We start from the raw sequence: 13,473 nt of genomic DNA, 5'->3' as shown, positions 1-13,473 counted from the left end.
TGGTTATGCGTTAGCGTGATCTCTACGTTTCTGTGTGCAGAGCTTCACAGCGTTTCAGTTGATCAGTAACGAGAAGTGAATTAAAATGTTTACGATTAAACGGAGGACTTCCTGTGACTTTCCTCCAAAATAAAAGCCACGAGGTCGAACACATAAAAATATTTATATATTTTCTTTAAAAAGTGTGTTTATTTAGAACACTACTTGTTATATTATCCTGCCATTAAATAACAAAAAAAAACCTTCTGCTGAGGGAGTGATGATAAATCCCACAACTTTTTCTCTTCTGATTGCCGTAACCCATCTCTCTTTATATATTTTCCTCTCTTGGGAGGTCATGGGAAGGAAATACTGTTTTTTCTTTTTTTTTTTTCTTTCACTGTTCTCATATCTACCTCTAGAGAAGGCTACCCTGTCTAGCATGATCGAAGTGACGTTCAGGTCTTCAAATGTTTTGGAAATGTCTTTAATATGGTATTAAAAAGTATTAAATTTGAAGTTCTGGTACCTGTAGATACGCTGTTCTTTCTTTCTTCTGTCTTTTTTTTCATTGTTTTTTTCCTTTCAGACTCTCTCTCTCTCTCTCTCTCTCTCTCTCTCTCTCTCAATCACACACAGACTGCATGTCCTCTGGCTATAAGATTGAGAGGTACGGTGCAGTTCCACAGGTTGGTCCTGTTCTATAACGGAGAACGACTTCCTGTCTCACTGCCGTATCTTTAACATCCCACGTGTGCTGTTAATCTCTCCCTGAAGGCAGTGTTTGTGAATTTAATAGATGTGTGTGTGTTTTGTTGAAGCTATCCCAGTGAACATGAACTTGTATCTTGTGACATTTAGATTAATCCTGAAGTTTCCAGAGGTTCTCCTGCGGTTTGAATAGTTCTGAGTGAATCATTATTACACCTCAGTGAGGTTATCTTCTCCAATCTGCTGCTGGGTCGGAAAGTGTGCATGGTATAATGGCACTGCTTGGAAAGTAGTTCCGGCTGGAACGGGATGGTCAGGTTTATATAAATGAGATCGTTGTAATATGTTCTTCGTTTCTATAGTAACGGCTCATTCACATAATGAGTAGATTTTCAAAGCGCGGTGGTGTTTAACAGTGAAATTGGTCATCTGTGTAGTTGGAGCTCAAAGACATAAAAATGAAGTAAACTTTGTTGTTTGGCGCCACCTGGTGGTGACGGTGTTGAATGATTTCTGTTACACTTCTGAATCCAATAACGAGCTCATCAGTGTTTCATCTGCACTTCCTGTAGAGGTTCCTCATTTCCTGAAAGATACAGGAGATGATTCGGAAAAGGTTCCTATTTCAGGGTTCTCATGAAGTTCCTTCAGCTCATCATATTCTTTCTGTCTTTCTTTCTTTTTCTTTCTTTCTTGATTTTTGACAATTGCAGAATCTTTTTCTTTCTTTTTTGACGTACAGGATCCTTCCTTTCATTGTTTCTTTTTTGACGTACAGAATCCTTCCCTTCATTCTTTCTTTTTTGACATACAGAATCCTTTTTCTTTCTTTCTTTTTTTGACATACAGAATGCTTTCTTTCTTTTTTTGACACACAGAATCCTTCCTTCTTTCTTTCCACGTTGTTGACAATTACAGAATCTTTCTTTCCGTCTGATTGTTACAAAGCAGTGACACGAGCCTCCTTCCGTAAATGTTAAATTAACATGTATTCTCGTTACAGAAAACTTCACCGTATCAACGATTACGAACAATTTTTAAATCCGTTTACGTGGAGCGTCTGCCGTACACGTCCCTATGAACGAGCCGTTACTATAGAAACGATTACATATTAGAACAAGCGCATTGATATAAAGCTGCACTCCTGTCAGAGCTGCTGTTCTAGAGAATTAATCACCATCTGACCAATTACAATTCAGAAATATTACCCATAAACCCCTGTATTTGATGAGGATGTCTCTCAGGTGTTACTTCATAAAGCCACTAGAGGGCAGCGTCGTCCTGTGCCTGATTTCATATCACACACTTCCTCACATCAAACACTGTGTGTGTGTGTGTGTGTGTGTGTGTGTGTGTGTGTGTGTGTGTGTGGTTATGAATTAACGATATGAATATTTTTGCAAACAAAAAAGCGTGGTGTTTTTGTTCTACAGCTCGCTGCTATATATTTATAGTGTTCTGTAGTAACATAATATAATAATGCAACATAGGTTTAATATTATATCAATAGTTTTATTATTATAATTTATTATTATTATTTAGATTTGTTGCATGTAAATACCTTCTTCAGAAAAATACCTTCTTCAGTGGATATAAAAAGTCTACACACACCTGTTAAAATGGCAGGTTTTTGTGATGTAAAAAAAAAAAAAAAAAAGGAAACCAAGATAAATCACGTCAGAACTTTTTCTAACTCCCATTGGCTAGTGAGATTTGGATCGACGGCTCGAGTGTACAGCTAAGCAGAGGAGGATGATGACGATGATGCTCTGTGCCACTCCTGAGAGCTCGTCTCGAAAAAAAATAGTCGTATGAGACTACCCAAACCTCACGAACTAATATACTGACTAAGAAAGAAAGTCTCCAAAACTACAATCTGAAGTCACCTACATCACCACAAGTTGTTTGGAAGGGTTTCAAGAAAAAAAGCCTCTACTCTCATCCAAAAACAAACTCGAGCGTCTTCAGTCTGCCGACACTACTGGAACTTCAAATGGGATCGGGTTCTATGGTCAGATGAAACCAAAATAGAGCTTTTTGGTAATAAACACCAGAGGTGGTTTTGGAGCACACAGAGAGGTAGCCATATGGAAAAGTCCCTCATGCCCACGGTTAAATATGGAGGTGGATCTTTAATGTTTTGGGGCTGTTTTTCTGCCAGAGGACCTGGACATTGTGTTAGGATACATGGCATCATGGACTCCATCAAATATCAACAGATATTAAATGAAAACCTGACCGCCTCTGCCAGAAAGCTTCAAATGGGCCGTGGTTGGATCTTCCAGCAGGACAATGATCCAAAACATCATCAAAATCAACACAAAAATGGTTTACTGACCACAAAATCAAGATCCTGCCATGACTATCCCAGTCCCCTGACCTGAACCCCATAGAAAACCTGTGGGGTGAACTGAAGAGGAGAGTCCACCAGCGTGGACCTCGAAATGTGAAGGATCTGGAGAGGTTCTGTATGGAGGAACGGTCTCAGATCCCTCACCATGTATTCTCCAACCTCATCAGGCGTTATAGGAGAAGACTCAGAACTGTTATCATGGTAGAGGGAGCTAGCACAAAGTATTGACTAAAAGGGTGCCAATAATAAATATTTTGAACAAAAGATCAAAAGTTTAAACAACAAAGACAGTTTCACAGTCTTCTTTATAATATAATTTATTAATGCAGGACATGGTATGTTCAGAGATAATATTGCTTCAGTTGTCACTTCTAGGAAAATATGACATCTCATCCTATACTAATTTTGTGTCTCTCTCTCTTTCTGGAGCATGTATGTGATGCCCCCAGGGGCGTGTCTTGCTCTACAAAGCAGTTTATATTCACCGTCTCCATCAGGAAGACTTGCTAACATCACTCTAATATCATGGTCATTTCTTCCTGTGCTAATATTGAGTGATTATTTACTTTGACCAATAAAAGTTAGTCTTTAGGTTTTTTTTTCTTCTCTCTCTCTCTCTCTCTCTCTCTCTCTCTCACACACGTCATCTGCTCTTATCCACCAGTGTAAGTGTTTTCTAGCTCAACTCTCCATATCATTCACAAACACACATCTGTTACGGGAAAGGCCCAACCATGATAAATCTGTGTTTCCAGTCCCGGCCCGGTCGGTGACCTCTGTATGAACACACACACACACTCACACACACACTCTCTCTCACACACACTGTCACACAGACTGACGCACTTCAATAGCAGGTTTTCTGTGAGCTTTGATCTTCGTTTCTGCTGTGTTGTTTGATCTGCCTTATTGGTGCCATATTAAGGGACAAGAAGCAGCATTAAAAGGGCGGTTCTTTAAATATCTGGCGTCGTCATGACGTTTAATCGCGGATCTCGAACAGACGAGTTTGGTGGAAGTGTGCAGTGGAGTGGATTTTTTTCTTCTCACAGTATTGTGTTAACAGATGTGAGTCAAGTACATCCTGGGATGGGTTGGGGTTTTTAGAAGGGATGCTCTGATACAGGTGTGGGTATGGGGTGACAAGCATGGGGTGTCAGGGATAGGGTATGAGGTATGGTGTATGAGTCTGGTACCATACTTGTTTAATCACACCTATGGTCAGTGCACTGATACCAGCGTGTCATGCTGTTTCTTTCTTTCTTTCTTTTTTCCTTTGAGTCTCACACACAATCTCTCCCTCACACACAGTCTTTCTCTCTCTCACTCTCTCTCACACGCACACACATGTATTTTGATGCCCCCTGTCTTACCATTTATTTCCTTTTCTTCTTTCCACCCCCCCCCCCCCCCCCATCTCTCTCTCTCTCTCAGTGTTTCAGAGCTCTGTGTTGTAAAGGGCCGCCCCCTCCCAGAGCGGAGTATGATGTAGTGTGTATCGGACTGACGGGCTCCGGAAAGACCAGTCTACTCTCCAGACTGTGCAGCGAAGCCACAGACACTATCGTACCTACTACAGGTCAACACACACACACACACACACACACACACACACACACACACATGCACACACACATCAAACCACCATCCCAGACACAAACATTTAAGCAGACATTTTAACAGGAAGTGATTAAGTGTAAATGGGAAGCCTTTAATGGTTGCCAGGGTCGAGTTTTTTTTTTTAAAAGCAATATTGGCTTAGTTTTAATGCGTGTGCACTACAGTGGACTTGTTTCCAACATGTATACTTTAAAAATTCAGTTTGTAATTCAAAAAAAACTATTTTTCCAATTTCTTTGCGTCAGTTTTTGAGATGTAGTTGAAGTGGGAATTTTGTTGAAACCTGGCAACCCTGGTAAACGTTAAAAGCCAGTGTTGTTCTGCAATGTACGTAGTCACGCTTATCACAAAAAGTCCCATTACACATCTGTTTTTTTTTTTTTTTTTTTATTGGAATTTTCATTTCAAATCACTTACATTTTCTGAAACGCCTCTTTTTTTTTTCTTCTCAAAAAACACCTTGGTACGTCTTTCCCAGTAATGCCATCATCGTCTCTTCATGCATGATCATTTCCCAGGAATTGTACTAGGTCTCGGAAGAGAATCTGTATGATTTTGATTTTTTATTTTTTTTATTTTTAAAGTGTGTGATGATTTGATTTCGTTTGCAGGTTTTAGCATTAAAGCAGTGCCGTTCCAGAACGCCATCTTAAATGTCAAAGAGCTGGGAGGTAAGCGGTGTACTCTTTGGGTTTTAGACTTGGGTTTTGTCTGTACTGTCAGATAATTTCTTAAAATGGTACAAAATGTATTAATTTACAGTAAAAATATGTTGCTCTAACACTGTTGGGGGGGGGGGAGGGCTGCAAAGCATGGTGGCGGGAGCATCATGGTGTACAGTTCTTCCTTACTGTTGTGCAGGACTAGTCACTAATTTCCCCCCAAATAAAAGCCAGTTCTGGGTGATTTTAAGTTTGGTTTAGTTTTAAAAGTTGTTAATAAGTTAACATTCTGGTTATACATCTCTCTCTCTTTCTTTATTTATTTTAAATGATAAAAGTGAAATGTTTTAATGAATTTCTCTAGTAAACCTAAAGCTAACATTCGGAAACGTTTATCAAAGTATCCAGGAACATGTTAATAACGTTAAGAATTCAAATCACCTTTTTGTTTGTTTGTTTGTATTTGTTTGTTTGTTTTACTAGTTTAAAGGTTGCATTACTACTGCAAATGATTAACCAGCAGATGTGTGAACCATTACTAGTCAGTTTTTTTAAGTCTACTGTAATGAAACAGAATCACACACACACACACACACACACTCACACACACACTCACACAGGCTGTAGGGAGCTGGAAACAGAAATGTTTACCAGAGACAGCTGGTGGGATGTCTTGCCCCAAAACTATGCCCGGTCATTTGTTTGGTGAGTCAGAGGTCACCTTTGGTTGAACCTGAAGTGAAACACAACACAAGCGAAGCTTGTCACGTATACTCCGAGGATGTTAACAAATATGAACACAAGACAGACTTTCTTTCTTTCTTTCTTTCTTTCTTTCTTTATTTTTAAATGAAAGAAAGCTCACCGGAAGTCGTCGTCAAGCAAGAGGTTAACACGAACATTTAGCGTTCTTTCATTCATCCTTAGCACCTGCCTGGTCAGGGTCATGGAGAAATTAAACACTAGATGTGGTGCACAGAAACATTGTAAAGCAGTTATTTACATAATTATCTAATTGTGTTTTATACCTACACAGACTCCACAAACGGACTAAAAGTGCACAGAGTCCCGTTCCCGTACTACATGTTGTCTGGTTTCGGAACCGAGCTTCATTCTAGCATCTAACTTCACCTGTATTTTTATTAATGTGGGCTTATGTAAATGCGGAGGTGATGAAAATATGCACTTAAATATGTACTCTACTTAGAAAGAACTATTTAATATAGCCTAGCTTACCAGAGTCCTGCTATCAGGGGGCGGGACTATTGAATCGTTATAAACATAAACGGCAACGTGACTCCGTGAATCTTTTTCCTTAATCAGTCTGTTTACGCGTCTCTTCGATATGCACCACGTGCGTTCCACGATGAATCTGTAAGACAGATGTCGCCAATGTCTTCACAGGAGTTGATAATTAAAGGCCTGAAATAGGATTTCTTTGAGAAGTATAAACAAAAAGAAATCCTGTAGACTTCCGTCAATAAAATAAAATCTCCCCCAAAGCTTGTTTTTTTTGGAATTTTATTTAACATAACTATTCAAACCCAGAAATTATCCACGCCGCCACACAGGGTCGGAAAATAGCAAACAGGCGCGTTTATAAATAATCCTAAAGCCCGCTCTGTATGTTTATTTTGATTTCACACCGTCTCCAAAGCCAAAGAGAAAAACATCAAGCAACCTGATACTCGGGGTTTTGATTTGGGGATTTAGTTGTTGTGAGTAATAAACTGTTTTGTTTGCGTACTTATTTTTTTAGGACATCATCTTTTTTTAGTCTGTGTGTGAGAAGGGGTGAAAGAGTGAAAGACAGAACTTTTACTATTTTTATATATATATATATATATATATATATATATATATATATATATATATATATATATATATATATATATATATATAAAATATCTCTACGTTGTCCTCCATTAATTTTGGCACCCTTGATAAATATGAGCAAAGAAGGCTGTGAAATTGTCTTTATTGTTTAACCTTTTGATCTTTTGTTCAAAACATTTACATAAATTCTCTGTTCTCATGGATATCAAACAATTGCAAACACAACACAGGTTTATCCAAAAAATAATCTTTGTTAAATATAGGTGTGCAACAATTATTGGCACCCTTTTAGTCAATACTTTGTACTAGCTCCCTTTACCATGATAACAGCTCTGAGTCTTCTCCTATAACGCCTGATGAGGTTGGAGAATACATGGTGAGGGATCTGAGAGCGTTCCTCCATACAGAATCTCTCCAGATCCTTCACATTTCGAGGTCCACGCTGGTGGACTTTCCTCTTCAGTTCACCCCACAGGTTTTCTATGGGGTTCAGGTCAGGGAACTGGGATGGCCATGGCAGGATCTTGATTTTGTGGTCAGTAAACCATTTTTGTGTTGATTTTGATGATGTTTTGGATCATTGTCCTGCTGGAAGATCCAACCACGGCCCATTTGAAGCTTTCTGGCAGAGGCGGTCAGGTTTTCATTTAATATCTGTTGATATTTGATCGAGTCCATGATGCCATGTATCCTAACAAAATGTCCAGGTCCTCTGGCAGAAAAACAGTCCCAAAACATTAAAGATCCACCTCCATATTTAACCGTGGACATGAGGTACTTTTCCATACGGCTACCTCTCTGTGTGCTCCAAAACCACCTCTGGTGTTTATTACCAAAAAGCTCTATTTTGGTTTCATCTGACCATAGAACCCGATCCCAGTTGAAGTTCCAGTAGTGTCGGCACACTGAAGACGCTCGAGTTTGTTTTTGGATGAGAGTAGAGGCTTTTTTTCTTGAAACCCTTCCAAACAGCTTGTGGTGATGTAGGTGATTCAGATTGTAGTTTTGGAGACTTTCTGCAATTCTCCAGCTGTGATCCTTGGAGATTTTTTGTCCACTTGAACCGTCCTCTTCACAGTGTGTCGAGACGATACAGACACGCGTCCAATTCCAGGTCGATTCATAACATTTCCAGTTGACTGGAACTTCTTAATTATTGCCCTGATGGTGGAAATGGGCATTTTCAATGCTTGTGCTATTTTCTTATAGACACGCCCCATTGTGTGAAGCTCAACAACCTTTTGCCGCACATCACAGCTATATTCCTCGCTCTTACCCGCTGTTATGAATGACGAAGGGAATTTGGCCTATCCATTACCTCATATTTATACCTCTGTGAAACAGGAAGTCATGGTTGAACAATTTCCTGTTCCTAGTCACCCAGGTGTACTAAAAATATTAATATATCAATGGGAATAAAATTCAAATATATTTTTCACATATGACATTATAAGGATGAACATAATTGTTGCACACCTAGATTTAACAAAGATATATTTTTTGGATAAACCTCTGTTGTGTTTGCAATTGTTTGATATCCATGAGAGCAAAGTATTTTTGTTAATGTTTTGGAAAAAAGATCAAAAGGTTAAACTATAGACACTTTTTTTTTATACACACACACACAGTGATGTTCATCTAGAGTAATCACCAATGAGGTGGTGTGATGAAGCAGCGTTAATGTTAACATCCCGAAGTTATGTTATAATTTTCCTGTATTGTGTTTTATTCCTCTTATACCACAGCAACAAACGACATGTCATACTTTTTAGCCATTTATAGTTACATTGAATGATTTGGAATGTCCACGAATCAAGTTCCTCGTGTTGGAAAACTTAAAGTTACAGCTTTACCTCTGACACTGGAGCCTCCGCCCATAAAAGTTAAGCAAACATTTATACAGGAAACTTATACCATATCAGTGATGTTTTTTTTTTTTACTATAATGTTACTATACGAATGATATTTAGTTTTATTTGTTTAAAGTTTCACAAGGCAGGATATTTCAGCACAGAACAAAAAAGAATGGCGCAGTTACTTTTCCTTTTAGCAGCACAACCTGAAATGCGTCAAACATAAAACATAATCACGCATCATATCTAGGGCATTTCTAAAACAATTTAAATGCACATAAAATAAAAGACCAGTTACGTTTTCTGTTAGTAAACATAACCTGAAAAAAATGTATTAAAACATATCATAGTCAATTCATCAAGTACCATATATATGTCACTTATAAAACAGTTTAAGAGCATGAGGAATAAAAGAAAGTTCATGCCTTTTTGTTCTACCTGGGCACAGCATATTCCTAATGTCCACGAAGTAAATAAGTTGGAGCCATGGGCAGGAAACTGTACAGTGGCGACGAACTGTCCTTGAGTATGTTAGTGAGGGTACGTATGGTGGCCTCATCACGCCTCTCACTCAATGATGGGAAAGAAGTCGTCGGAATACCTTCAGTATTTTCCGACGGCAGCGTTTTTGAACCCTCTCTAACTCCTCAGAGAGACCTTTTGGTAGTCCACCCCAAGCTGGGCTGGCATACTCAATAACTGGCCGTATATAAAGTCAATATATATTTGCGTTAAAACATTGGGAGACTCGCTCTCTTTGCAACACTGTGATAATAGATCCTTGGGCGTGACTTCGCAATCGTATACTTGATGTGGGCTTCCCATGACTGATCAGATGAAATTTGAACTCCGAGCGATTTAAAAGTGGAGACTCTACTGATTACGTGGCCAGAAATTACAGGAGAAGGAGGAGAGGGGATGTTGTCATCACTCCTGGCACTAAGTACCATATCCATGCTCCATTCATTCCCAGTGAAAATTCCTGTCCCCAATCTGCCACTGGATCCAAGGCCTTCTGAGTTCGGCCAGGTATGGATCCCATTCTGAAGATCAGTGACCGTTAGATCATCAGCATATTTCACAGGAATTACACAGGGAGGCAGACGTGAATCCAAGCTGTTTATACAGATGACAAAAAAGAGAGGGGATAAAAGTCCCCCAGGGGAACACCATCTGGAATTGGATAGGAGTTAGACACACAGGAACCCCGCTTCACCCTTTGCTCTCTATTGCTTGGAGAGCTCCTTACAATGAGCCAAATGGGGCGTCTGACATGCATGTCAGCCAGAGCATGAAGCAGTTGACAGTGCTCAATTGTGTCAAAGGGTTGAGTAAAATCAACATAAACAGCATGGATGTCCATTTTTGGGTTGCTATTAAGTGCTTCCTGCCAGAATTGTAGAATCTGACTCTACAATAGAGCTGTGTCAGTGGAGTCATAAAGCCATGGAGCAATCTTTGTAGCTGTATCCTCCAGAATGGCATCTCTGAGGATTCCTTCATACACTTTCCCAACGCAGCTATTTAATGAGATCTGTTGGTAATCTGCTGGAAAAAACTGGGCTTTGCTATTTTAAGAACAGCTTCGACCATAGCTTCCCTCCATTGTGTTTGGGGAAAAATGTTATAGTGAATTCACGTGTTAAAGATATCGCATAACACAGGTGCCAGTTCTTCATGAAAGGTCTTTAAGACCCAAGGAGGAATGCAGTCAGGACCAGTCAGCATTCGTTTTGTCTTCGAGTCATTGAGTCGAGCCTTAACTTGCCCAGTACTCAAGGGCAAGTTATCATTTGACAGCTTCTGTATAACATCTTCCTCAGAAGGAGACGTATGGATCACTTGATCCCGTGCAGAAGCAAAATCTTTAGCCAAGGTGTCAATCTCATGTTGAACATCTTATAATCCTGAGACACCACATCTCTCCTATCTCCTTCCATCCCCAGTAATGCCCTCACAGATTTAAACCACTGTTTTGGCTCCGTACAGAGCAGTTCCTCCACCTTGTTCTTGTAGTATCATATTAGAGCGAACGCGTTAATATAACCCTGCACTACTGATAGAGCTGCTTTATTAGAAAATGAATCCTTCTGACCAATCAGAATCGAAAATTCACCAGCACACTTGGACTTTCAATACAAACGCATTTCTTCATCAAGTCCTGCTACTTGGTAATTATCAATCCCGGACAATTCGAGAGTGCACCCCATTATGCCGCGTTTTCTTTTCGTAAGCTTTTCCTCATGTGAGGAGATGAGTTAATAACAGAGCTCTGTAAAGTGCCACCCCCACCAAAAACAGAGTTATGTCACGAACATGAACCCTACAGATCATATCACGCTTTACAGACGGAGGCAGCTTCGCGTCCTGACGCTCTCTCTGTCTCTGTCCTGCTGCGTTACCGACGTTCGGCAAGGATCCGGTGTTGAGTTTTCAGTGGAATGAGTGATGCCAGGAAGAAAGGGGAGGGTAGGGGTGGGTGCTGGTGTATCAAAGCAGGCCAACCGTCCGTGTGCGTTTCCCATCAGCCTCGTGACGACGACGTGAGATTCCGGAGGCTTTGACAGGCGAAGAAGCCCCACATGCTCACGTTTAACGTCTCGAAAGCAACCATCTGAAAACACTTAACTCACTTGCAGTTTCTTTCTTTCTTTTTTTTTTCCTGTTCCTTTGGAACCCCGGCCATGATTTAACGATTTCTGTGGCAATCGTGTGCGTATGGTTAATCACTCAAGATTACAACGTGCGAGCCAGTTCATGGTCAGTGCTCTTTAGTCACAGGGTTCTGTTTTTTTTTTTTTTTTTTTTTTTAAATGAACGTTCTCTGACTTTTCGTGTTGAAAAAAAGAAGCAGCGTTTTGCTGCTGCGTTATAGTCGAAGACGTGTTCTGGAAGAGGGCTGAGAAAACGATGATCTCGTGATCGGATGTGGGAGTCCGTCCTCGTGTTTTAATACATAACGAGATGTCATCACAGCTAGTCTTTAAGGTGATCCGTCCCTTTTGAACGGAAGCCCCTGGATTACACTGACAAGTGCTTGATTGAATATAATATACGAGCGCTCATAATGTTGGCTGGAACATTTATTTTACATGAAGCTTGTCAGTGGTTTTAGACTGGTCCTCCCCCCATTTCAACACATTTTTGGCAATCTCAAGCCTCGAGCATGGAGGCACAGAACGGACGGAGCTTGTCACGAACTCGTCCCGACCGCTGTAAAGCGTTCGCGCTGGAACGAGGTGCGACGGAGAGCTCGGTTTGCGGCGTGACCGGAGGTCAGGTGAATATAGGGTGCTAAGAACAACTTCCCTCCGGTGTTTTTAGTAGCCAGCCGACGAGAAAAGTCGTCTGAAACAGGGAACGTGTGTGAGGTTTCAACTTCATATAGTAAATAATTGTTATGCAAAAATCTCAGAGTTGAGTTCTCGAAAAACAGAGACAGGAAGTGGAGGCGTGGCGCTCAAATAAGAGTTATAAGCGTAGCCTTTTCGTGCTCGGATTAATCGGCTCCTTAAACGCGTGTGTTTTTTGTTTTGGATAAAAGCTTTAAATTTAAAGCTTTAAATGCAAACAGCAGTCAGATGTGACTGGAAAAAAACAGCTAAATGTCGGAAATAAAGTTTTATGCACTTTGCTGAGATGGAAATGTTTGCATCAGTAAAGACGAGATGGGGGGAAAAATTGTCGGAAATGGGTTTTTCCCAGTAAACACCTCGCACATTTCTGCGTTACGTCTAGCGACATCTAAACCCTGGTGCACGAAGAAACAAGTTGTTCTTGATTTAATTAACATCAAACGTCACCGTGATCCTGACCGGGACAAAGCGCTTACTGAAGATGGAGAATATGAACGTTTGGTTTTATAGTCCAATCTTTTTGTCCAAATTACTTTTTTTTTTTTTTTTTTTTTTTTTACAATCCTCTTCAGGATTGTTCAGATGTTTTTCAGAAATCGTGAAATGTTTCAAATTGCGAAACCAGCCAGTTGCATAAAGAGCCAAAGAGAAAAATCTCTCAAGGGTTTCATTTGTATTTCAGCATAAAAATCAACGGTAATCATTTTAACTCCCTCATGTTTGAGACTCTTAACGAGACCAACATAATCAGCACAATATACATATTACGTTACAATCATTATAAAACAAAACAAAAGCCTTTTTTTTTTTTTTTTTTTTTTTTTTTTTTTTAAATCCTACCTACACGTTATAATAAACAGAGATGGGAAGCATTGAGAAAGGAAGGAGAGCTGGATTTTAAAGGAAGAGATATTAGAGTGGATGTGATGCTGAAAGATCTGATCCCAGACCTTGATCCCAGGGGGTGCAAATGGAGATGGAGGACGGGGCATTTTAGGGAGAACCTACAGTTCCTCCCAGTCAGAAATCAAGTGCCGGAAGACCCGAGACTCGTACTTTACTCAGGAACGTACGAGAGAAGCTCAGCTAAACTATAGAGAGGT

The 13,473-nt window shown here is 40.0% G+C and overlaps 1 protein-coding gene across 2 annotated transcripts in view; it reads left to right on the top strand.

Annotated features, from left to right (window-relative positions):
* Positions 1-13,473, top strand: part of LOC128620620 (ADP-ribosylation factor-like protein 15) — a 73,574-nt gene that overhangs the window by 13,494 nt on the left and 46,607 nt on the right. For both annotated transcript variants that reach the window (XM_053645828.1, XM_053645827.1), the window contains 2 exons: positions 4,478-4,622; positions 5,275-5,334. In XM_053645828.1, coding sequence (XP_053501803.1) covers positions 4,478-4,622; positions 5,275-5,334 — 205 coding nt within the window. The remainder of the gene's footprint in view (positions 1-4,477; positions 4,623-5,274; positions 5,335-13,473) is intronic.

This window comes from Ictalurus furcatus, chromosome 16 (genome assembly GCF_023375685.1).
Source record: "Ictalurus furcatus strain D&B chromosome 16, Billie_1.0, whole genome shotgun sequence".
In the NCBI taxonomy this organism is placed as follows: Eukaryota; Metazoa; Chordata; class Actinopteri; order Siluriformes; family Ictaluridae; genus Ictalurus; species Ictalurus furcatus.
This window is presented reverse-complemented; position numbering and strand designations above follow the sequence as displayed.